Source organism: Meleagris gallopavo, chromosome 3 (genome assembly GCF_905368555.1).
Source record: "Meleagris gallopavo chromosome 3, MGAL_WU_HG_1.1, whole genome shotgun sequence".
Lineage (NCBI taxonomy): Eukaryota > Metazoa > Chordata > Aves > Galliformes > Phasianidae > Meleagris > Meleagris gallopavo.
Window position 1 is genome coordinate 22,278,588 of NC_139406.1, and position 25,590 is coordinate 22,304,177.

Below are 25,590 nucleotides of genomic sequence, written 5' to 3' on the forward strand. Positions count from 1 at the left end.
TAGTTTTGAAGCCTCATAGATACAATATATTTTTAAAAGCCTGATATCATCACAGCAATGGAGAAACATTCTTTAAAATGTCAGGGGAAAATGAAAAGGAAAAAAGTAATTTTTGTGTTTTGAGTTTCTTCTCCCTTGCCCAAAGACACATTCTTAGGAAAAAAAAAAATCACACATACAAAATTAATAGATCAGTACATGAAAGCATTTACACATCAGGCTGAAAAAAGACCAATTATCCTTCATTTCAAACAGTCATTACATTTGATTGGCAGAATCTGAAGCTTGTAACTGAATGGTCCAGCTGTTACTTTGACACAGATAAAATTTCATGAAGGATGACACATTCTTAGCAAATCCAGCCAAATATTTAGACTTCAAGAAATGTTGTAGGAATCTGTCTTCCTCAGTGACACACTGATAGAAGTGATCTTCAACAAATACTGAAGGAAGCTTGCGTATCCAGCGTCCATCCAATGCGCATCAAAAAAAAGAAGAAAAATAGATGTTCCTCTGAAGAGTTTTTTTCCCCAACAGATGTTAGTCAAGTAGTCTGACAAAGCAGCAACACCAATAGACACTCACCTACTGACTACTATCTGTAGTTTCAGATGGCAAAGCAGATTCAGTGTTGTGAGTTTCGGTGAGATTCAGAGTAATCTGTTAAAATTGGGTACATTATCTACTTGATCGAACTGATTCACATGCTTAATGTTGCAAAAGTCTTCCAAATACAAACTTAAGGGAGGACAAAGTGTGGAGAACAACTGTATCTGAGATAAAAGGGCATTAAAAAAAATTGGGAAAGTTTACTGAAACAGTACAGAAGAGGTCTACTTACAGTTAGCATCAGATTGGACCGTAATTTTGGCTCAGATTCCAAACAGTGATTAAAGTCTTGTTTTAGAGAAAAAGGATGTCATTTCAGAAAGTAAAGTTCAAACTAATGGTTTATCTCGGTCCACAATAAAGAAGGACCAAATGACCATCAGGTTCCTCATCCAGAGCCAACAGATGGTAGCCTGGTTACGCTTTTACCATTTCAATCACATTTGTTCCTGTTCAGAAGACAAACATAAAGCAAGAAAAAATAACCACTAACACAGTACTGAAATAGCCCTCCCTGGTGCCAAGCAAACGACTGCTTTGCACAGCGCAGGGATTCTAAAGCTTCAGGTGCCACACAAAGTTTTTATTGCTCAAGTGGGATCTAACAAGCTAAGCTGTAATGGCTTATAAATGTTTATCTTGCTAGTGAGGGGGAAAAAACAGAAGTCTGTATTTATCTGCATGAACACAGAAGCATCTTCAAATGAAGCAAATCACAAGCCTCACAGTTAGGAACAAGAATCTGTTCCTTCTGCCTACATCTTGAGATCTCTTAATACAAATACTTCCAGCTGGGAGCCACTGGAAGAGAAATATTTAATTTTAACAAACAAGTAAAAGACTTCCCACAAATAATAAATACTCAGTAGTCCTGTAAATTTTCATTTTTATACACAAGATGAAAATGGGTTTCATTTTAGGGAAACCCAAAAAGAGCTGTAGATTTAACTAGCACTGGTAAAAACTGAAGTTTAATTATCATGAGTCTAGTGACAATTTACAATGAATATTTATGGTTTATCCAAGTCACTGCAAGCAGCACAAGTTTCAGTCAGTCAGTAAAGCAATCAAGCTTCATCTCAATCATGCATTCACATCCACAAGGCAGCACAAACACGATACAGGTAGGCTAGATGAGAAATCCCCGTACTTTACTTTGCCAGGGCAGCTGAAAACTAGTTGATCTAAATGGATTGCCAGATCTTACAAAAGAGTATTCACAATACATCTCTATCAAAATCCTGCCTGCCTTCTGGCAAGACTTTATGCACAGAATAGATACCAACAGAGTAGGTGAGAAGAAACCTCCCCTCTTTCAACACAGTTGATCAACTGCCACAGGTCCTTGTTTTGCTGTGTTAGAATTCTTTATTCAAATTATAAAAATGGCAAATATAACTTGATTTTCAAGGGGTTGCAACTCACAATCCACATTCACATTTAAATACAAAAAAAAAAAAGCCTTAAATATGAGAAGAAATATCAACATGGAAGGTTACTAAACATGCAACAGGAACACCACCGCAACACAAGTTAAATGTTGAACAGTGGATGATTAAGACTCGAGGAAAATGTAAACTGCTAATCACCAGGTTATACTCACAAATTCTGCTTATACCTAATCTACTGTAATTGCCCAAACCTATGATGATCCACCAGTCAGAATTAACAAGAAATAAGAATTACCACTGTCCATTCTTGAACTGCCATTTTCATCAGCCAACCTCAGTGCATATGTCAACATGTGAAGAATGCTAGCAGAAATAAGATGCCAAACTTCAATAACGTGAGAAAAACATCATAAGAGGCAGTATGGTACAGCAGCAACAGATGAAAAGAGCAAGTCAGCAACGTAAAGCAAATATTTCCCAAGTCTGCAGCTAGGTTTAGCACTGTCAGCAATACCATTCTTAAGAAATATACAGCCATTTGATAATCTGACAATAATAAATGATAGAGGAAAACAGAGGCAGGATATTTTGTGTCATAAATTTAAACTATGGTTCAGCACTTAACAGAATTGTCAAGTTAAAGGCAAAAACTTGATCAAAAGAATGAAATAAAATTGGAATGGCAAGTTCTAGAGTTAATCTGAAGTAGTTTCCTAGTGTCAGTTCATAAGTTCTGGAAAACAGATAAGCCCTACATATTTAAATATACATTATTAGGTTATATATATTCTTGAAACAGTTCAGACACAGTCTAGCAATTAAATATATATATATTTTTTTAGACTAGCAAATGTTGGGAAGTCATCAGATGCTTCAAGATGACTTTGCTTTTCTGAGAAGGAAAGTAGTTATAGCACAGGCCGTAATAAAGAACAGCTGAGAGTCAAAAACTCCCTGTGATAGTGGCATACAAGTGGTTTGGTACAGACCTTTACAGAAGGAATTACATCTCGGATCCCAGGTTTCTTAAAATCAGATTTAAAGATAATTGAGTAGACCATAATCACTCCTACCAAGCATCACATCTTATGTTGGAAAAGCTAACACTAGGTTTTTAAACTGAGGTCATTTCTCTCTAACTACACTGTAAGTGCCTTTGCTCTGGTAGATCTCACATTTCAGGCAGCAGATCAAGTAAGACTGCAGTTTTATGCACCTCTCCAATTTGTTCCTAGCATTGTTTGGGCAAGCTTTAAGCATTTGGCTATACCATTTCAGTACAAATTAGCCAGAATAATGTAAGGTTTCAATTTGCAGTTTTAACCTAGCCAACATCCTAACCACTTTTGCCTTGTATTTGAACTCTGATTTAAATGTCGACTGCAACGGTATTGTTACAATTAGCAGAACAGCTTTGCAGGAACTGCCTATTAGATAGCAAAAGCATACAAGATGTGATTAAACACAAAAAACAAGGGCTAACAACAAGCCTCTATACTACTTTGTACCTCCACATACTGCTTGAGGTGATTATATTTGCATATGCATTCAGATATTTTGGTTGGAGGAATTTAAATAGTGAGTTCTGTTTATTCTGCCAAAGTGTTTATAGATTTGGATTTATTAACAGTCACGCCTCCCACCCCCCTTATTCCTCTCCTATTTTTTTGGCTTCAAATGACTCTATTTTGGCACATTGAGTAACGCAACATTTCACTTTTCTAGAAAACTTCACGGTTAGAAAAGTAACACAAAACCCTAGGAAGCTTACCTGGTCTCTAGTTTCATTACCAACAGAAAACAGCCACAGCTCACTCAAAGCCAACTGAACCTCAGCCCAGATCCAAGTAAGTAGGGGCAAATTCAGGAATTCATATCAAATTCAGACAAGGCTTGTTGCACAGAAAGACTGCTTAGACGGTACTTCAACAGGAAAACCAAGAGCCTGAACTCCCCAAAACGCTGCTAAGACATGAGGACAGAGATAACAGGGAGAGAAGTGCCGTCATGAATTAGGAATTATGCATATGCTCACGTGCATTCAGGAAGACCAGATGTAAGTTCTCAGTTCCAGCACTGAATCAGTAAGTGTCTGATGTTAAAGACAAAATGAAAGGAAAAATACTAAAGAACCAAAGTGGGAAAAGATTATTTAACAGGTATCAGACATGGGAATGAATCAAAAAAGCTCTTCTTGGCAAAAGGGCAGTTAAAAAAAAACTAGGTGGGAAAACAGCATCTCTTTTCAACAATTTGTTCCATAACACACAATTATTTGCATGTCCAGAGAAGACGTACAAGCCATTCAGAAGCTTTAGTGGAACTCCACTATGCTAAACAAAGTTACCTACTTTATACCATGAAACACAAAACACAGAAGAGCTGCCTATTCTTAAACTGGTTCTCTGGGATTTTTATTTCTCTCTGAAATAACATCAGGACTGTACTTACCCAAATTTTCAAACTCAGATGCCTCTTCTTCATGCAGCTACTTAAATATCAAAAGATTCAATATCAAAAGATATAATTTCATCTTCCTAGATTTTCATAATGTCCATCAAGTACAGTGCAAAGATCTCCTTAAATACACCAAATAAATTAAGAGCTGTTTGGAGATACAGAGACACCCAGCCTTTTTAAAGAACGTGATTCTGAAGCCAGGAGAGATTAACAGCATGACATCTTCCCTGAAAAGACCCTATAATGTGTATTTCATCTCACTTTTTTTACTCACTGATAAGTTGAAATGAAAGGCATATATCCCAAAAATCAAACTTTTTGTGTTTAACAAACGTCACTTAAAATGTGCTCACAAAGAGCACTGACAAGGGCTTTCTAATACAGAGCTCAAACAATTCTGGAAAAGAAGGTTCTATAAAGTTCTTCAGGAAAATTAAAGAAGGCAATTACTAATTTCCTACACTTCTGAGTATGAAAGCCTGGGACAAAAATGTATATCATTCTTAGATAAAATAAGTGAGAGTGTGAAACTACTGTTTTGAGAGTTCTCACATATCAATAAAGCTCAATCTGTCTTTCCATAGTTCATAAAAAAATTGAAAAGCAGCTGCTTTTTCTATTATTCTCTACAGTCCTCCACAATGACTTAGATATTTTAGGTGTCAAAGCAGAAATGATATAACAATACTCCCTGTTCCTACTTTCCTCTAGGCATTCATCATGCCTTAATTCATTTACAGTCTGTAGAATAAAGAGATGTAGTAGCAATAGTCAAATTCTGGTCACTTCTGAAAGTCACTTGAAAGTTATTTTCTTAAGAAATGAATCAACAAAAGAGCAGAGCAAACGTATGAAGCACTTTTAGTACTTTTACATGAATAGAAGATAATTTCTCCTGAAAAAGCTAATCCAGCTACATTCTTTTTCTTGCTAAACTGAATAAAATCCAGTTCCAGATACCTAGGTACCTGGTATTTCTGCAATTACACAAAGCCTTCAATGAGCATTTGTAATTCTATATTCAGAACAGTAGAAGTCTTATGAATTTCAGAGCTCTCAGTCAGACTTGCAGCTTGCTGGAACTCTAGGCACCAGTACATATCTATTTTTGAAGGACTGAACCAATTACAGACATGTCAGAATGAGAACCACTACAGGGAGAAGGATAGTTCCTCATCCACAGCTGCCCCTTCCTCTGGAACTTAGTACATGTCAAGAGAAGAGGACAGACAGCAGAAATTCCCTAACACAGATTGGGACTTGTCAACATACCAGCCATTTAAGTTTCATTATCAAGGACTCACCAGAAAAGGGTGCCAAGGAGCACAGTAACATTACTTCATTGATCTTAGCCAGATGTCATCTCACACAGGGTATACAGTAACACTCTTACATGAGTAATTAGAGCATTACATATTTGTGAAATGCTACATTTTCACCCAAATGTGATTTAATGAAGTGAAGGTTCCTAATGGATGTAGTTATTCCAGTCACATTACTGATGTTGTTTCTCTCAGAACTGCTGAAAAGCTCGAAGAAAACATAAAGGAGGATATATCTACCAGAACTGTGACTGAGCATCTTCCTTGCACGTATAAAACAGAGATCTAAACTTCGGATATAATACCTCTTCTGCTGAGATGCAGTGTTGAAACAAATGCATTTGCTCTCCACACTAAGCATAAAAGGCAACGCTAACATGCAAAAAGCTGTGTCCTCTTCATTTGTCTGTTTTCTAAATTCAGTCGCTTTCAAGTTTGTTTAAGGTACATGAACATCATGTGATGAAAACAGACGCTGGAGTTCTAAGGATATTGTTGAAGGGAAAAAAATTCAAGGTCTCTAAAAGTCAGCATCAGTAAAAGCAGATATAATTTTAATTTCTGCAGAATACAGCAACTGACTTCACTGTATTTCCACAATTTAAAATAAACATTAACAGGATATATTCACAGGTATTTCAGCACTTAACTCTACTGCTAAAGCAGTATTTTTGTTTCAGGCCTAACACTTCATTTTGATTTTACAGAAACTGAGAAATAAATTAGAACTCGCACATGAAGCTCATGCACGAGCTCTCAATTTAAAGCAGCCTCTGGATTACCATTTAACAACATCTACACATGAAGTGCAAACAGTACTGATTTTTTTATTTGAAAAGCTGTCAAGTTAATATGAAGCATTCAGTCTGGACATAACATTCCATGCTCTGCAGGTAAGTGTTAGAAGAAAGCTCCCTAACCAAGGTAAGCCCATACAAAAACATTCAGTCTAGTCTTCTAAATCAAACTTCAAACAATAATATTCCAGCTGAAGCTGTGTCTAGCAAATTGCATTTAAACAGCTCACAAAAATCCATTTAGTCTTTCACTTGCCAGAACAGCAATGGGGGGTAGCAAAAACTCACGTGTTCTAAAGTTTCTAACTGTAAGTGATTGATGGGGTAAAGGATTGCAGACAATGTCTGAGACTGGAAAAGAGTTAAAATGTAGTGTATATTCAAAGCTAAAGAAAACGGCATCATCAAAAGAGGAGACAGAAGAAGCAAAGTGCATACACATCCACAGTTCACCACATGCTTTCTTCTGAGCCAAGCTGTAGCCAGACTGTACCTATAGCACATTCAGTTATTCATACAGAGAAGCCCTGACATCTCTTTTTGCCTCCTGCCCTTTACTGAATTACAGAAAGTAAAAGCCACAGTGGGTGCAGCTTCAGCAAGAGACAGAACTTCAGTTTCTGCACCAGCGCAGCCTCATCACTGCATCATTCTCATTTGCATCACTGCTATCTCGAGGTTGAGCTTAGGAAGCTGAGAGATCTGCCAGTAATACTGTCTACTGTTCGCTGGTAGATGCTGTGCAGTTCACCCAGGAAGATGTTTATAGTTCTATCAAATGTTGTCTTCTTGAAGTATAAAGATTATCTCTTACAACTCTACAGATATTCATGATTTACAGTGTGAAGGAAGGCACTGTAGCACTGCATTCAGGTGATAACCACATCTCCCATCCCCATCAAGAGATTTAACAGCTGTCACCTCAGCAGCATATCTAGGACTGGAACACCATACAAGCCATTTCAAGCAGGTAGTAACTCATTTCTTGAACTCACCCTCTACAGAAACATCGCAGCACTGAAAATTCACAAATAGAAGGAATGCAGAAGATCAAATATGGAGTACATTTGATTGCTCAAACAAACAGCAAGATAACACCTGCTGCCTGGGAGCTCCTGAGGTAGTTTCCTCTTTCAAGGAAGAGTCCTATCTCACGTCTTTTTGCAGTCCTTGGGAATTTATACCTGCCTGCAAGTATTTTACATGACTTCTCTCTAATGTAAAGTACCAAAGAGCTGCGTGAACTAGTCTTATGATTTCCTTCCTAGTTTTTCCATGGCTTTTCAGGGATTCAACTTCAATAAGTGTTTTGTCAACTGTCTTAAAGAAACAGAAGAGAAGAGATGCTGTGCAGAACTGGAGAGTTAGGTCTGTTTGCAAAGCTGGAAAGCAGGAGACAAGAAAGGCCTTCAGCCTTGCGTAAAAATTCTGTGCTCTTCACAAAGCTAGGCACCCAAGAATTCAGCCACCACTAGAAATTCAAGGGATGCAAAGAAGCTGTAACTTTTTTTTTTTTTTAAAGAATTATTTCCCACACCAATGAAGGTGAGGAAAATTTCACCAGCAACCTTTCATTTTCCTTTCTACTCCAGACATAGGACATACACATTTCACTACACATCATGATTCACAAGACAGCACACAGCGCTATGAATTTACAACACGGGGTTAAAGTAAAGGACAGAATTTAAGTGTTTGCCCCAGCTTCAGCCTCGCGTTGAAGAGCAAGATGCACTTAATCTCCAGGATGGGCAGGTACTACCGTATCATGACAAGCAAACACTAGAGGATAGAGTACTATAAAGGTAAATTTAACTATACAGTTATAAAAAATTATTTAAACACCCCAATGAAAAGACATAAGTGCAACTGCTAGTACAGTGCCCAACACAATCAAGCTCTTGTTCTTAGCTGGTCCCTAGACATTACTCTGTAACTGAACTGTAAAAAAGCATTCAATTCTTTAAGTACAGAACACTTCTCATCTTGCAGAACATACAATTCCTTCTCTTCATTTGAATCCTTCTACAAGGGAAGTCTACTACACACAGGGGAAAGAGGCATCATTAGTTAAGAACAAAACAAATGAACAAAAACCCACAAAACTGGTTGAAAAACAGACCTTCCAGTAACAGCACTGGTTTGTACAGGATCCTGTGTTTTTTTCCCCCCCTCACCACCAGTTCCACTTCTCTGCTCTCACTTGCCTCCATAAAACCCTCACACTCCTTGGTTATGTCATTTAAAGTACCTGACAGATTATACAGCAATCCATATTAATACAGCTCACATTTAACTGACCCATATTAACTGCTCAGCAGAAAAACTTGGTAGCAAAGCAACAGCAGCAGAGATAGAGGGATGGTCTACCACCACTGCTACTATTAAAGTAAGTGTTATCTACACACCTTCCTATTTTCACCCTTCTGTAAGGGGTGTAGGCTCATATCTGAAATTGTCTCCAAGAGTGGAAAACGTAACAACTCTACTGTTGTGAACTCTGTATCTGCACAAGAGCTCAGAAAACATCTTTACTACAGCATCTGCTGCCCTGTATTTAAACCTCCCTCACTAATGAACAGCTGCAAAATTGTGGTGAAGATTTCATGATCTACACCAGTATTCACTGGCTCTACAATAGGTTAGATTAACAACATAAATCTTAGAGACTAATAAAGAATTATTTTGCGTTATCTGATTTGAAAATAAGGGAAAAGAAATGTTTTACTGATTGAAGTAAAACAGAAATTTAAAGCAATTGTTAAGGACTGACTTCAGAGTTTCCACTACTCCTTTGTGCTTTTTTTCTTGGCTGTCATACAGAAAAGTTAAAATGCTTTTATACATTTCCTAAATATACTTGGCATCTTGGCAATTCATCTCCTTCATGTACCTCAAAACTTGCTGATCCAAAGCTTAGAGAAACATGAAGTCTACTATTCAACTTAACTTTATTAACTGTATATTCATTTATTGTTAAATTTATTGTTCAGACTAAAAAGCAGAGATTCTGAATCAGAATCTCATATGATTCACAGGTGCCAGATCTTCATTCTTGATAGGGGATTGTGCATGCCTAACAATAAACTCTTGTGATTTATATGGTCATTTATTACTTACATGAACTCCTTTTACTGTTCAGATTCTACAGTCATAGCTAGACTTGCCAAACAAGAACAATTCAAACCCTATAGTTTCTTCTAACAAGAAGAAAGAAAGCCAGACCAAAAGCAACCAGAACTTATAACTTAATTTGTAATGGCAGAAATGAAAGAAGTCAAATTTATTGTTTTATAATTACCAAGTACAACCGATGTATTTTGACTGAGCAGAAATTCTAGTTAAGGTCTATAAATGTATCATTTAAAAAAAAAAAAAAAAGGCTTTCAGTTTACATCACTAAACTACATACAGATTTAATGATTTCCTCTCAGCCTCTGAAGACACTCTAGTAAAAACTAGGGCCAACGTACTTCCATTTAGCAAAGCACACCTACTCACATGTAGTAAGGCAGCAGGAAAGGATCAGCATTTCTCTGTTCAAGAGCCAGTTAGTGCAATGTTATGTTACTACTGACATACCAAACCTCTCCTTCCTCTAGACATCAAAAATCTACTCCCAAGTGGTAGTCTAGTAACTGCAGGTGAGATGCATAAATCTAATTAAATCCTGTCAACTCTTCATATCTATAGACACACTTTTGAGAACTCAGTAGAAACAATTCACATTTCACGATGCTCTTAATATGAAAATAAGAGGTTGAATTTTAACCTAGAAGACATGCCAAAACAAGCTTCCATCAAGTATATTCTACAGAAATAAGTTCAAAATCAGATCACATCTAATCTTGAGTATAAAAAGTTTTTGCAACATAATTCAAAACTCTCCACACTTTTATTCTGCAGAGGTACCTTAAATCCTTTGTCAGAAGCTTAAACCAGAAAATAGAGCAAGCAGAAGCAGAAACTCTACACAGGAAGAAAAACTGTCTTTTAATTTCTAGTATGCTAATAGCACTGTACACAGAAGGAACAAGGAGGAGGAGAGGTTCCTTTTCTGAAAATAGCTAGGATTATGCTGGGGGGCCCGACCTGAGTAATGAATACCAGATGCCTACCTTCACTGGTAGCTGCATTCTTCTGGGCTTTGGTGGGCGTGTGATCTGTACTTGAACTCACGTCGGATGAGATGCTTGAGCTGCCTTTGCCTGCAAAAGGAGAAAGAGGTAGAGGGTGAGGAAGAACAAACGCAAGTATCAACAGTAAAGAAGAAAGGCCCTCCGTATCAAAACCTGGAAAAGCTCCAGAAAGCTTTAAACTGATTTTAAAACAGCTGATGTTCATTTTGGACTCGTTTGGGTGGAAGCTAACTGCATGGTAGTTTACAGCATATGTATCCTTACGTGTACTACGGCTGCAAACAGGCTCCAGTGTCACAGGGGTTTCATCTTAAGTGAAAAAAAATGTGATTAATGTCATTAAGAGAACTTTCTTAACCAGTTTTCTAATTCAAGTACCTTTAAAACAGATCAGCAGAAACGAACACTGACCCTTATATCAGCACTGATTACATTCCAGACATGTTAACTAAGTTTAGATTTAGGTGCTCTTGTGACCTATTCAAGTCATTTGATCACCTGAAAATGAAAGCAAGGTCACTGCTGTTTCTTCCTACATCATACCTACTGCTTGAAACAATGAAATTTTGAAGCCACTACTTTCATGATTGCTATTCTTCAACTTTCTTCTGTTTTGTTTTTGTTAACTCAAATGGGTGCTGCAGAAGAACAGATGAGGCTGAAACGAGCTTTTCTTTTTGTTTAACTGTGAGGATCTATGAATTACTCATTTCTCATTCTCTCCACTCATTCTGCATGATGTCAGTAACTACTAACAGGGACACACTCTTCTCCTCCAGCAGGAACCAGACCAATCACCCTATCAGCAATATATGAGATACACACAGAGAGGAAAGATAACAAATGCTGTAACACCTTTCAAAATGATCTATCCTTCCAACGTTGCGTTGGTAAAGCCTTTAAAAATTATGTTAGCTTTTGAACCAAAATTACACTGTATGCAGAAAGCTAGCTGACACCATGTTTCTGTCACTTGAGTAAACCTATAATCACAGGAATGTTAGCAAGAGACTTTTCTGATCTGTTATTTCAATCAAGCATTCCTTGGGGTTCTGGGTTACAGTATGCCTGGTTTTCATAACATTTAGATGTAAGGAGGAGGTCTGCTTTTTAAAGGTGCCACAACAGAACAAGGATTTAAGTTTTAATGCAAAACGACTGGAGAATGTGCAAACGTAGGTTGCTTCACAACCAAGGTACTGCCACTTAATCCGTCAGCCAACCCTAGAGAATCCTTCTCTGCATAAAGTTGCTTAAGTTAACATGTTTGGATTTGAGAGATGATTGTGGAGTGAAAGGATATTAAAAAGGCCAGAAGGAAGTGAAAAAATAAATGGCTAAGGCCAGTAGTCGGGTGGGGTAAAGAGAAAAAAAAGTGCACCATCAGTGATTCACTGACTGCTTTTTACATTCCTGTAAAGCACACTCAAGAAGCAGTGCCCCTAAAATACCACTTCCATCGCTCGCAAGCTGTGGCACAAGTTGAAGTAATGGACTGTGGTCTTTCTCGAAATGACTGCTCCAAAATAGCTCTGGGCTCAGGCAACTACAGTTGTAGAAGAAATCCAAATGAGAAAAGAGAAGGCTAGGTGGGAAATGCTAACTTCCAGGAATAGACCAGAGAACTTGGAATGCCCACAGTAGCTGATATTAATGATGAGATAGTGTTTTTGAGGGTACTGCCACTATCAACTGCAGCTGCAAAGGCAGGAAAACATCTAAGGAGTGCCAGCATCCCTTAACAGACTGATAGAAATCAAATCAAATGCCACCATAGGGTGCTGAGTGCCAGCAACAGATTATTTACAGAGCACACTTCTGTAGTAACTGTGAAACACCAGATATAAGTCAAAGTATTTCCCTACCACTTCAATATCAAAATATTTTAATTCCTTGTGAGAAGTCAAAATGGGAAATTAAGAAAAACATTCTTGTTACTGCTTGCATTGGATAACAATTCTTCCTACAAATATTCTTTAAGTATTTTATTATTGTGTTAGTATTCTCTTACCACATACAGCCCAAAACAAGCCTTTTCTCTATCTACACTGAAATGCTCCATTTGGGCAGGGAAGAGAAGCAAGAGATACTTCCTGGTAAATTTTCAGCAAGTGTTTTAAACAGATTAGCAGACACTACATCTATTCTTGTAATGTGAAATTGCCTAGCTTTAACTGCTATAGCCTCACGTACACATGCAAGAAATAACCCAGAAGAGCATTCAAGCCTTCTACATACAAGCTTGATGATGAGAAAAAGTACATACTCAGGAAGTTCATAGATGGCACGAAATGAGGACGTGTGGTTCTTGCACTACGACATCACTGCCATTCTAAGGAACCTTAACAGGCTGAGAAACGTGCTGGCAAGAACCTCAGGAAATTAGTTCAACAAAAGGGAACGCCAAGTCCTGCAAGTAGGGAGGAATAACCCCTGCACCTGGACATGCTGAGAAACCATCTACACAGAAAGAGACCTGGGGTCCAGGTAGACACCGAGCTGAATATGGGCCAGCAACAAGCCTTTGTGGCAAAGGCCAGTGATGTCCTGGCTGCGCTAGACAAAGCATTGCCAGCAAGTAGAGGGAGGTGAGTCTGCATGAAGACTTCACTTAATAAAGCTTCCAGCCATTCTGAAATCACAGTAATTGACTTAGGCAGCAAGATGTGTGTTAAGGGTGTTACAACTGTAAATCAAGCAGGCTTCCATCAACACAGCAAGTAGAATCTGCAAGAGCTAGTTAACTGCATATACCAATAATCTTACCCACACTTTGCATTCTAATCCGGTCTTTTTGAAGAGATTTGCCTTCCTGGCAATAAATATCACTAAACAGTTCTGAAAAAAAAAAACTCAATACCACATGTGCATTTTTATGTAATTTTTTAAAGCATTTTACAGCACAGTAATAAGTCATTATCTTAATGGCTACAGAAATTCAACAGAATTTACATCAGACTTAAGCCAACTCCTATCACGCTTGGTATCACAACCTCAACTTGCAAGCAGTCTGTTGAATCTTGTTGCAAATAAGATTCTAAAAAATAAAGAAATAAAAAAAACAGCAGCAGTAAGAAGCTGTATCTCAATACTTTACTGTTTTCTACTGGTAATAAGCATTGTCCTAGTCTTTCATAATTTTCAATGCTAGTTTAAGAATCACTTTTGTGTTAGAGAATCCCTAACTACTAGTTGTCAGCTTGATGTCAAGAACAACTTGCATTTTATTAGTATTTTGTATCCATTCCCCTATTGTCTGTTTCAGGATATCTTTTCTATAAGAAACTTCAGAAGGATATTTGACCAAATGAACAAAATGCTACCAGTAGATTCTGTTCACAACTATAACAGTAGATTGGATACTTAAGAAGTTGTTGAAGGGAAGCTTGCAAAGTGCATGGAGATGAGCAGTAGGAATTGTGAGCAGAGGATATCAGCACTCTTTGATTTCTCACATGAAAATCCAGTGAATTTGACAATTTGAAAAACAGATATTACTACAAAATATTGTGCTTTCTGATTCCATGTGTATGCTGCGTTGGGTCTATGTAACATTTCAACTGAAACTGTTGTTTAATTCTGTGGTGAACCAAACTGACCTTACTGAACTGCCAGATGCCCACCCAATTGCTCCCCTCCCCTCCTGAGTAGTTTATCACAGAATAGCAGGGATTGGAAGCAACCTCAAGAGATCATTGACTTCCCTGCTAATGCAGATACTCTACAATAGAATGCACAGGTAGACATCCAAACGGGTCTTGAATATTTCCGTGGAAAACAACTTCATCTCCTTTTCAGTTTTCCATAAAATGATAAAACAGAACTAGAGATACTTCTACAATACTTGTAAACATAAAAAGTGATGTAAAAAGTTAGTACCAGGGGTAAGACAGACAAACTAAAAGCCATTGTTTCCCTAATTGCAGCAGTTACCGCTTTATAATTAGTTTTTAGATTTGAAAGAAAACCTGAATATATAATAATGTACTTTTAAATAAGTAGGAGTTAAGAAGAAATTCTTTACTATGAGGATGGTGAGGCATCAGAACAGACTGCCCAGAGAAGCCTGTGGCTGACCCACTGTGGAAGCGTTCAAGGCCAGGCTGAGTGGGGCTTTGAGCAACCCGGTCCTACTGAGACACATCCCTGTCTATGGCAGCATAGTTGGAACTAGATTTTTTAAGGTCCTTTCCAATCCAAGCCATTCTACAAAAAAGCTCATTGCATGAGCCAGCAATATGCTCCTGAAAGCATATTGTAGCAAAGAAGGCCAGCAGTACTGGCCAGAACACTTGGTAGAGCAAGTGGCATGCATTCTCACATCTCATACATTCACCCAAACTCATCCGAGACAAGATTCTTCCACAGCACTTCTCTCGGGGCATTATCTGCCTATAATACACCATGTCAATTCTAAGACTGCTAATTTCAACCATGCCACAGGAAAGCTTGACATATTGAGGCATAACACGGCTCTTCAGAGATTAGAGCACCTTTTCAAATCAAAAACTGTCATGAGAAAGTCATAGTAAGTGAATAAAACCTGACAAGGGTTCTAACACAGTGACAACTAGAAGGACTAAACAGAGAGCAATGCTGCAAAGATTACAGAAACAAACACCGTATTCGATTCTTCGCTTCCTTTGTGACTCTGTGTAAAAATTAAAGGCCTGCCAGATGTTTCCCTAGTGTGGCTTGAGATTGCCTAAAGCTTCCTTCATGCTTTCAACAGTTTTTGATTTTGCAGCCAGAAGAAACCAAACTGCACTCCAGTAGTAGGTAGATAGGGTGGTAGAATGCAATTATCATTTTATGTAACGTAGTGCACAGCCAGAATGAAGGTAGCGTGGCCTTCACACCTACAAGTAATCATACAGCTCCACAGCTGCAATTCAAATCATGCCTCCAACCTGCTTCCAAAGAAGGAAGAGCATGGACAAGAGTTATTTTGTTTGTTTTAAATCTACCAGTGTCAAAGTCCTACAATTTGCAGAATCCTTTCCTATGTCTATCTAACCTAGTATCTTATTTCCTACATATTATCTTGATTTTGCTGGGGAAAAACAAAAACAAAAGCATGTCACATGTGCTTCCCCAGACCATTCAATGAAATGTTATTAGCAAATTATGCAAATAATTGCTTGGCCTTATTCATATTTCAGTATTACTGAAAAAATATATATATTTTTTCCAGCTGCTTGTAAAGCTAAATACTATCTTTGTACTTCAGCAGCACATTCATTGGAGCAGTACTCTCCAAATACCTCTGTCTTTTAGGCTGTAAAAAAGATTTGCATTTTGTTTGCTATTCTTAGGTCCTACATCTTATCCAAATGGAAGCATTAATAAACACTAGAAAAGAAAGAAAACATGAAAAACGTTAACTCAAACATCAGATTCTGTCAGTCACACACACTGCTGGAAAGTGTTGAGCTCCTCAGAAGTGCATCAGGACAGAAGCAATGCAATTTAAACTTGTCCAAAAATTACAGTCTGTAGCTGCTGAAGAATGAAACACCTACTTACTAAAAGCACTTACGTAAAGTCTGTCTTAATATGCCCAGTGCTTCTGACTGCATTACAGTCATCTTTTTGCACTCTGTTATTTGGCTCATTGCTACTGCACTTGCAATTAGCACAAAGAAGCAGAGTGAATTATGAGATACAAGACACAAGAGACATGAAAATCATCGACCTGTGAGACAGACAAAGGTGTGTCCTACAAGGGAGCCTCTTTCATTTTTCTCTAGAATAGATTTAGTGGGTTTTCTTTTGCAGTACAGTTGCTCTTGGATTCCTGACGTGTTTCTGTCTCTTGGTGAGTAATTTGTTGGTTGTTTTGGTGTTGTTGCTTTTGTGCTCTATCTTACATGACCTTCAAATATCACACAACAGTCTGTCATCTTTGAAATCACCTTGAAAAAATAACAATATTGTTCTTGATCCTGTGTTTTATTCTTCTGACCCATCTATCTTCAGCAGATAACAACAGAGTTAGTTCAGGACTTAAATGGACAGCAGACCAAATCCATCATTTGGCTAGCTTCCAGTCAGCAAGGATCTCCCCACACTCCCATGACTTTCAGTAAATTGCTGAGGGGTCTGGCTACAATGGTCAGTAATTTATTCAACACTCTTGAAATGAATCTCATCAGGCCCTGTGGACTTACGAACACTGAGCTGATACTGCTGTTCCTTTAGAATTTCATGATGAAGGATGGAAAAGTCACTTCCTCAATCATAGACCTTCGACTCTGAGGCATGGGCAGCCCAAGATCAGTTGTTACAGTTAAATACTAAGGCAAAAAACTATATTAATAATCTTTGTCTTTTTCTCCTCCTTACTTATCAAGTGGCCATTCACTCCAAGTAACAACCCAAAGTTTTCCCTTGGTCTCTTCTTGCTGTTGACATACTTGAAAAAGCCATTTTCGTTGTTCATGGCCAGTGTCAACTCAAGTTGGGCTTCGGCTTTCCTTGTTCTCTCCCTGCAGAGGTGAGCTGCAGCTCTATACTTTCACTGTGAAACCATATCTTGCTTCCATAGCTCCTATTTTCTTTTCCTGTCCTAGCTCAAGGCAGAGTTCCTTGTTCAGCCAGGCTTGTCCTCAACCCAGCTTGTCTGACATACAACACAATGCAATTGCCTGCTGCTGTGTGTTTAAAAGCAACTAGTTCTCACAGACCCCTAAATCCTCAAGACCAAATTCCCAGGAGATGCTGCTAACTGAGCACTCTCTCTGAGCACGCTCTCTGAGCACTGAGAAGCTTCAAGCCTGCTCTCAAAGTCCAGACCTTTGTTTCCCTACACAAACATTCTGAACTCAACTAATTCAAGATTACTGAGTCCAAGACAGCCACCTGCTATCACCTTTCCCACAAGGCCTTCCTTACTGTCAAAAGACAGATCCAGGAAGGTTCTTGTTCTAGTTGGCTAACTTGGTATTTGTGACCTCAACCTACTTTAGGAGTCTACCAGCCTTGTTGTGACAGCATGATACTCCCAGTTTACATCTGGGAAGTTGAAGTCGCCTGCAAGAATGAAGACAACCGACCTGAGATGTCACCCAGTTACCTAAAGAATAGCACTTCATTGCTAATGGCCTAGGTAAGCAGTCATTAGCAGACACCCACAATATCTGCTTTGCTATTCATCTCTTAATCTTCACCCAGAGGCTCTCTGCTACATCATCCCTAACAGCAATAGCTGTACAGTCTGGTCACTCCCTTGCATTCAGCACATCACCTCCACCCACTCCTGTCCCGGAGCAGCCAACAGCCCTTATTCCCAGCACTCAGCTGTGGGACTCATCCCACAAAGTTTCACTGAACTGATGATATCAGAGCACTTGGAAAGAACTAAAGCTTCCACTTCATCCCATTCGTTCTTCACAATGCATGTGTTGGTATACAAGCACTTCAGATGTGCTCCTGAGTTCTCAGCACTCCCTGGAGCAACACAGATACTCCCATTAGCCTTCCCCCATTCTTTGGCTTAACCTCAATGTTCCTAATGGTGTCCATCCCCCCTGCTGATCCCAGTTCAAAGCTTTCCCATCAGTTTTGCCAGTTTATGGGCCAAGAAGCATCTCCCCCATTGTGACAATGCTCCTGTCCATGGCACTCCCTCTGGGTGGGCTCCACACCATTTCCCACCACTTGGACTGGTCGTGCTCACCAGGCTCTTTTCCCACACCACATCTGCTGGCCAACATCTCCAGTTTGTGCAGATTCCTTTGTTATCAGGCTTCCCCTCCAAGTTAGATCAGCCTGCATGACAGAAGACAACACTAATTTGTACCCACACTTGTCACCCATTCCAAGTGTTAAGCTTTACTTCTCAGACACTGGGAAAAGGCCATAATCAATTTAGTCTAGGACACAGATATTATTTAAGTAATGCTGCCTGAGAAGGAAGAAATGCAAGTTCCTTCTGGGAACTCAGTGAGAAAACAAAATGAGAAATATGTAGCATCTTCTTTTTATTACTTACTAGGACCATCATTCCTTTATTAAGTCCTAAAACACAACCTTTCACTACAATAAATTAGCTGAGGATACTCCAAAAGCCAGTCCTACTCCGCTGCCTTCTGCTCAGCTAGAGAAAAGGGAAAATAAAGCTTGAGCTGGTGGGCCCTGTTTGCACTTTACCATAAAAAACACGCCAGTGAGTGAAGGCAATCTGAGAAGATGAGCTCAGCTCCAGCATTGACTAAGTAGCTGCAGAACTGACTGCTGCAATATCAAGTGTTTGGTACAGGTCTAAATTACAGTAACATAACATTCAGAAGTCTAAAACTGAAAACACTGAATATGTGGTTGCCTTCCACAATAATATCATCATTTAAAATCTGCATTTAGATTTTCCATGAGCTACAACCCACACTTCAATACAAAAGGTCATGTTAACTTCTACTATGAATCTTACTGCTCATTTCTCTTAAAGCACAACAGCTTTCATATTCTCAATGATCATTTTCATCCACTTATGAGAACTGCCTCTAACATATGCTAGGTACCCATAACTGCTAACATGAACAGACACACTATGTTCTTAGTAAGAAGCAGATGTGAATGTTCTGGCATCAAAACCCTGTTATTCTGCTTAGAATGATGATGTCCTGTGTCAGCTCTAACAGATGGATCTTTAACCAACACTTAAAGAAGCAATTTTGCAGACCATTTCCTTGAATACAGTGGTCCCCAGTCATCTCTCATCTCTTCATACAAAAGGACATCTAGAAGCAGAGCTACTTGGTCAGTCCAGCTGCACAACTCTATTTGCTCCTCCATGAAGATGATTCAAAGATTCAAAACAAGCCACAGTCCCAATCCACTGCCCAGATATTCCATGCTTTGCAACAGCTGACCTCTCTTCCACTGAAGCCTGGTAACACACTGTCAGTTGTTAATTTTGCCAAACCTTTCCTTGACTTGCTAAGCTTTCCATGCTCCCTGTTGCTGGCTTCACTTGTGGGCTCACTTCAATGCCTCTTTTGCAGACCACTTGGGAAAGGTCGACAAGTGAAAGCAAATGGTTCGGCTTACCAAAACAAGCATAGCAGCACCACAGAGCATAAAGGCATCTGCATTTGACTGAAGGCTTTCCACCAAGATGTGTTCCTGTTTGTACTTAATAGGTAATAGGTTTCCAAAACTTCTCATGATACCATAACTCCCACAATTTGTGATCCTGTCAGCTAAAATCTAGCAAAATGGAGGTACCACATTAAAAATATTCACAAGGTGTTGCTTTGTATTTAACTTTCCTGGTCCAATACTAAATTGGCACAATAAGGTATAGCGTATATTGCTAATCTGAAAAAAAATCATTTCCCTCTCAATCTTAATCAGAATCCTATAAAAGTTCTTCCTATAACTTTGTGACTGCTAAATCAGATACTGTGGAAGCAAAAAGGTCTCAACAGCTGAAGGCAGCTGCTGAGGCAGTGATAGCGGAAGAACTCTTCTGGCATATAGTACACATAGTAACACCAAAATAACCAACTTCACAATAGTCCCCAGATTCCCAGTTTGAATGTTGACGGCTGATTAAGGAGATGAAGTGAAATACCTTCCATCAAGACAGCACAAAGTATTCTGGCAACAGCGAACACCGTGAAAAGTGATATAAAAGGCTTTCACATCACAGTACAACATGAAACCCAAATACACTTTTTAAGTGAAGAACAAAAAAATCTGACAGCTAAGGAGAAACAGAGGATCACCTTAGTCCTTTAGATAAGCACAGTCACTTCCAGCTTTTCTTCACTGATGGACATAGGGAAAGGGAGAGTGGGAAGAGGAAGTGGTAGAATTAAGGATGCAAGTAAAGGAAGACTTCAAAATTTAGGAGATTACGAAAACTAAAAAGATAATTTATGAAAAATCTATAGTAATACAAAGTGGTATTTCAAAAGCAATCAGAAGAATGTGATCTGCACTCTTAAGAAATGTCTACATTTTTCCCTATACAAGTCTACTAAAGTTACAAGCCACATTTACATTCAGAAATCAACCCAATAGCATAGCTCAATTAAACACATAAGAGTAAGAGAAATTCCATGTTTACAGTGGCAAATCAAACTTTAAGGCTCTACACTATATATTTGACAATCAACTGAACTGTGCAGAATGTAGATAAAAAGGAGAAAGAAACCTAAAGAACCTCTAAGTAAGCATTATCCACAAGGCATCTGGCAATGTTAGCAAACAAGATTAAAAAAATAAAAATATTTATGTCTCTCTATATATATGTGTGTGTGTATGTATATATATATATATATATGTATGTATATACACACACACACACAGTTCCACTTGATGAAGTATCCAACATCAGTTTCAAATCTATAAAATACAGTTTCCAACTCTCAGTAACGCAAAACTGAATCATAACAGATTATTCCACTACAATGGAAGTAATTGCATTACTTCTGTTGAAAACTTCAGTTTCAATTACCTAATCATTATCTTCTAGTCTTCACTCTATATAGAACATGGCAGCACAATTTGGTGCTGCAGTTGCTGCCTGAATACTAAGACTTGGGAACAGAGGATTGTACAAAACAAATCAGAGGAGCAATTCTCCATCAAAATTACATGGTTTCAGGGCAAATTCAGCAATACTGTTTCCTCTACAGTATTATCAATATTTCATCTGTTTTCTACATAAACCTTAAGGACAGTTTATAGCCTGCACTATAACCTTCAGCAGGGTGCTGTTATTTATAACCCAGACAGGTCTTCCAGGCAGGAAAAGGACACATTAATACAAAAATGAAGGTAGCTAGCATGCAGCCTGTTGGTTAATAAGTAATTCAGTTTTGTTCAGTGATAACTTTTCCATTCTTACTAGGTAGCAGTATGTGCACTACTGACATAAGGATTGTTTGGCTATGATTTGAAAATAAGAAAATCTCTTCTGAAATACATACATGAAGCTCAGATTAAGCTGAGTAATTCTATAAGAATTTCAGAACAACACTACTTTCGGAAGTATTTTTTATCTAGTATTGCTGTGAGAAGACATTCTTCAGTTCTTTCTTTCTGAAAATACAGAAAATAATTCTGTTTCTAGGAAGAAAGCAAGCTTAGAAAAAAAACACACTCCTTCAGTAGTGTTCAGTATTAGCACTTCATTAGAGAGAAAAAAAATGAAACTATGGTACTTCTGCAGCAGAAGTTAAATGAACAGAAACAACATGACAGCCCCTTACAGCCTGAGCCAAGATAAGCAGCTGGAAGAAGGCTAAGGACAGCAACCACTTAACCTTGGCTTGCTGCAACCCCAGCAGCTCACGCCATTCTACCTGAACCAGCCTGAAGTCTTCTGTTTTTGTCTTAAACTTTAGAAGAGATTACATGAAGTAGATTGAGTCCGTAAAGTCTCGTGAGAGTTTTGGAAAGGCATAGAATGAATTGGCTTAGGACAATGGAAGCCAAAGGCATTAGCCAAATTTATAGACAGCAGGCGTGCTAGTAACTATTGCACAGGAAACTCCAACCAATCTCCAGATCAGGATGTTCTTGTCTGGATGGTTTCCGGAAACCATCGAACACATCAGGATGCAGATGCTGCCCTCATCAGCCCTGCCTGCCCCTGCTCACCCCCAGGGCCTCCTCCTCCCACCTGCCCAGGTCCCTTGTGGCAGCCCCAGATGAGGCACAGAACCAGGCTCCAGCTCCGGGCAGCCCCACCTTGCATCATGCTGATTCCTGCTCTGCTCTTTTATTAACGCCACGTTACTTCCTCTGACCCAACTCATCAGCACAGAATGGGAGACCATCATTTGATACCACATCTTCACCACACTTATTATACTGGCACACATGCATCCTGAAACACTCAGCGAAACCCCAGTAAATCATCTCCGCTTCTTCAACCCACTCTAACATGTTTTAATTAAGCAGCACTGGTAAAAACTAACAAAAGTCTCAGCAAAGATAAATATGAAAAATAGTCTCTCCAGTGATTCAGCAAAAAAACCATTGTTGAGCTTGGTAATAACTTGAGGAAACTGTTAAAACTGCATACAGAGCACATTAAGTGGTACAACCAACTGCCTATGGCAATGAGTACCAGTGACCGTAATGAGTACAGAAGAAACAGTTCATTATTTAAAAAAAAAAAAAAAAAAAAAACACTGTGAAAAGAAATAAAAAGGGTTCATAACATGGGAATGAAACTAGAAATCCAAATGGGGATGTTAAGTGGTCTGAAGCTAATGGGAAGCACAGACTGGGCTCTGTGGTCATAAGCTAAAGCCCAAGTACATTACCTGCAAGCTCCTTCTGGTTCTTCCCTTGCATGATCTTCCACTCAATTACTCAATGGTTTTTGCATCATCCTGAAATCAGCTATGCATTGGTTCTATTTAAAGGTTAGCACCTTGTTCCTACTGACTTTGAAAGTGATGACATGATGAACCAAATGAAATGAAGCAGAGTCCACAACAGCTTTAATGGCAGACCTGACCAATCATCCAAAAAAATACAACTCAACTCTTTCCATTTCTTTCAATGTCTCTGGCTAGTTTTATTCTGCTGAAAGTAGTCATCGTTGGCAAATCACTCCTGAGAGAGAGCAATGTGACTGCTCTTTGACTGCAATATGACTGACAAGAAACACTCTTGATGCAACAGAAGTGTGGAGTAGAAATGCCTAACAATTTAGCTATTCAGGATTTATTCTGCATCTTCCTGCCTTTGCTCCAACTTGTTCGATGATTTCGAGCAACTATGTTTACTAATATGGTGAATTTTAAGTTTTCGCTAGCAGATGGAACAAGTTGGCACTTTTGCAAGTAAAAGCAAAGCATGGAGCAGAGAAGTTATATCCTGGGAAATAACAACAGTTGTCCATTTCCTCTCACTGCGTCCTTTTTGAAAAATCTTGTCCAGTGCCATTTGGCATCTTCTACACCTAAGCACTTCTTAAATTAGTAAGCATCTATTCTTGCAGTTGTAGGTAATAGCAAGCTGTGCTTAATTTCCAGGGAAGCATATAGTTTACATGAGCCAGAGGGAAACACCTGCATCTCTCAGATTTAGTTTGCCTATGACTGCACATCAGATCAAAACATAGCTGACGTGAAAGAGCCACAGGTGCAGGAAGCTTGCTCCAGTGTTCATTTCCACAGCATCCTTTTAAAAGGACAGCTTATCCTTTGCTAATTATGCTTAGGAGAGCTGCTAACAGCTCGTATGATTTTTTCTAATGTATATTTTAACTAAATACCACTATAAAATTACAGTCTGAGAAATGCTTCATGACATGCTAAGAACTTGCCTTATTCCTCTTAAAGGTTAGTCTTCAAAAACCACCTGCACAGTAACAAGTCATAGTTCTTGTCCAATTTAATTACAAGTTTTGTCCATTTACCTTGTTCTCCACTATGTTACCCAGTGCCATATTTGGTGAAAAGTCTAAGAACTAATCCAGCAATTCAACAGAGAAAGGACCTTCAGAAAGCTTTGAGATACTCCAACTGATTGATTAGTACGTAATGCAAAATATAACTGAACTGAAATGCAAAAATAATTCCACGTACGATGGAATAATTGTCAGTTGGATGTTTATTAATACTGAAACACAAGTTCACATTTACTAAAGCTGTCAAGATACCAAAGCTAATACTGAAGCAACAAATTCTCACTTCAACACTATCTAAGCATTTCCTCCTTAGCCCTTTTCTAAACATAGGAACAAGCGTAAGGCTGCAGCAAGTCCACCACAGTCCTACAGCAGATTATGCTTTCCAATTCTGTGCAGAGAGCTCACTGAGTACACCCTGATCATGTCCCAGGGCAGCAGCAGTCCACATTTTGATTACACTGCCTTCAGCCATTACCTCACCTGTGCTGGTGGCAAGCAGTGCTTGCAGCAGAAATAGAACACAGATCACACTCCTGCACAGTACGTGCCTCAGTGCAAAAAATCTGCTACATTAACTTAAGCCAACTCCAATAGCATTTAAACAAACGGGCCATTTTCTCCACTGGTGCCAATAACAGCATGATCATCTTAAATATATGACCAGAGGTAAAAGACCTAAAAGAAGAACTTGAAATCATCACAGCTGTTTCTCTATTGTCAGTCATAGCCAAAATATATACAGTGAAACTTATCCTATGCCAATGTTAGAAAACAAGTAGGAATATGTGCAAAGCGTTTGGTAGCACAGGTAAGATCATGTAAGGAATGCTTTCTTAAAAAAAAAAAAAATCTGCTTGCAACAGCATGGAACAGATGCTTGTACTAACAAAACCATCACACTACAACACCTCTGAAATAAATCAAAATCTACCAAAAGATAGTCAGTAGGAAAGTAGCTGAAAATAATTATGCTTTTAGAGGGAACATTCCTAGAAAAACATTCCAGAATAGGATCCTATCATCTCTGTAGAAAAAGATTCCTTCTGCAACCTTTTCAGTAGGTACAGCGCAAAAGATCAGCAAGGCGCATCTAATAATTCAGTTAAACCAAAGAATAAATGCTATTTGATCCTGGAAACTCAAAAGACTTTACACATGAATACATGCAGATACATATAATCAAAGAGAAATCTAACAGCGTTTCCATTTTTAAGATCAATTCGAAAATGGAAGTCATACAACGCAACAACTGTAAACATTACCTCACTTTCTCACTAGCTGCTTCTTAAAATGCAGTCACCTTTTCCTTTGTAATATGCTGTGCTTCTAGTTAAAGTGAAAAACAGTCAAGTTTGAAGCACCTAAAACCCTAAAATCCAGCTTCCCATAAAATCCAGCATTACCATAAAATGCGAAGCTGTAGAGACCAGCATCTATTAGTGGTTCAAACATCTTTGATAAGTCCATTCGCAAGTGACCACATATATTCACAAT

The 25,590-nt window shown here is 38.6% G+C and overlaps 1 protein-coding gene across 1 annotated transcript in view; it reads right to left on the bottom strand.

Moving 5' to 3' along the window:
• Positions 1 to 25,590, bottom strand: part of FBXL7 (F-box and leucine rich repeat protein 7) — a 167,835-nt gene that overhangs the window by 118,892 nt on the left and 23,353 nt on the right. The window contains exon 2 of the mRNA XM_010708490.4: positions 10,698 to 10,787. Coding sequence (XP_010706792.2) covers positions 10,698 to 10,787 — 90 coding nt within the window. The remainder of the gene's footprint in view (positions 1 to 10,697; positions 10,788 to 25,590) is intronic.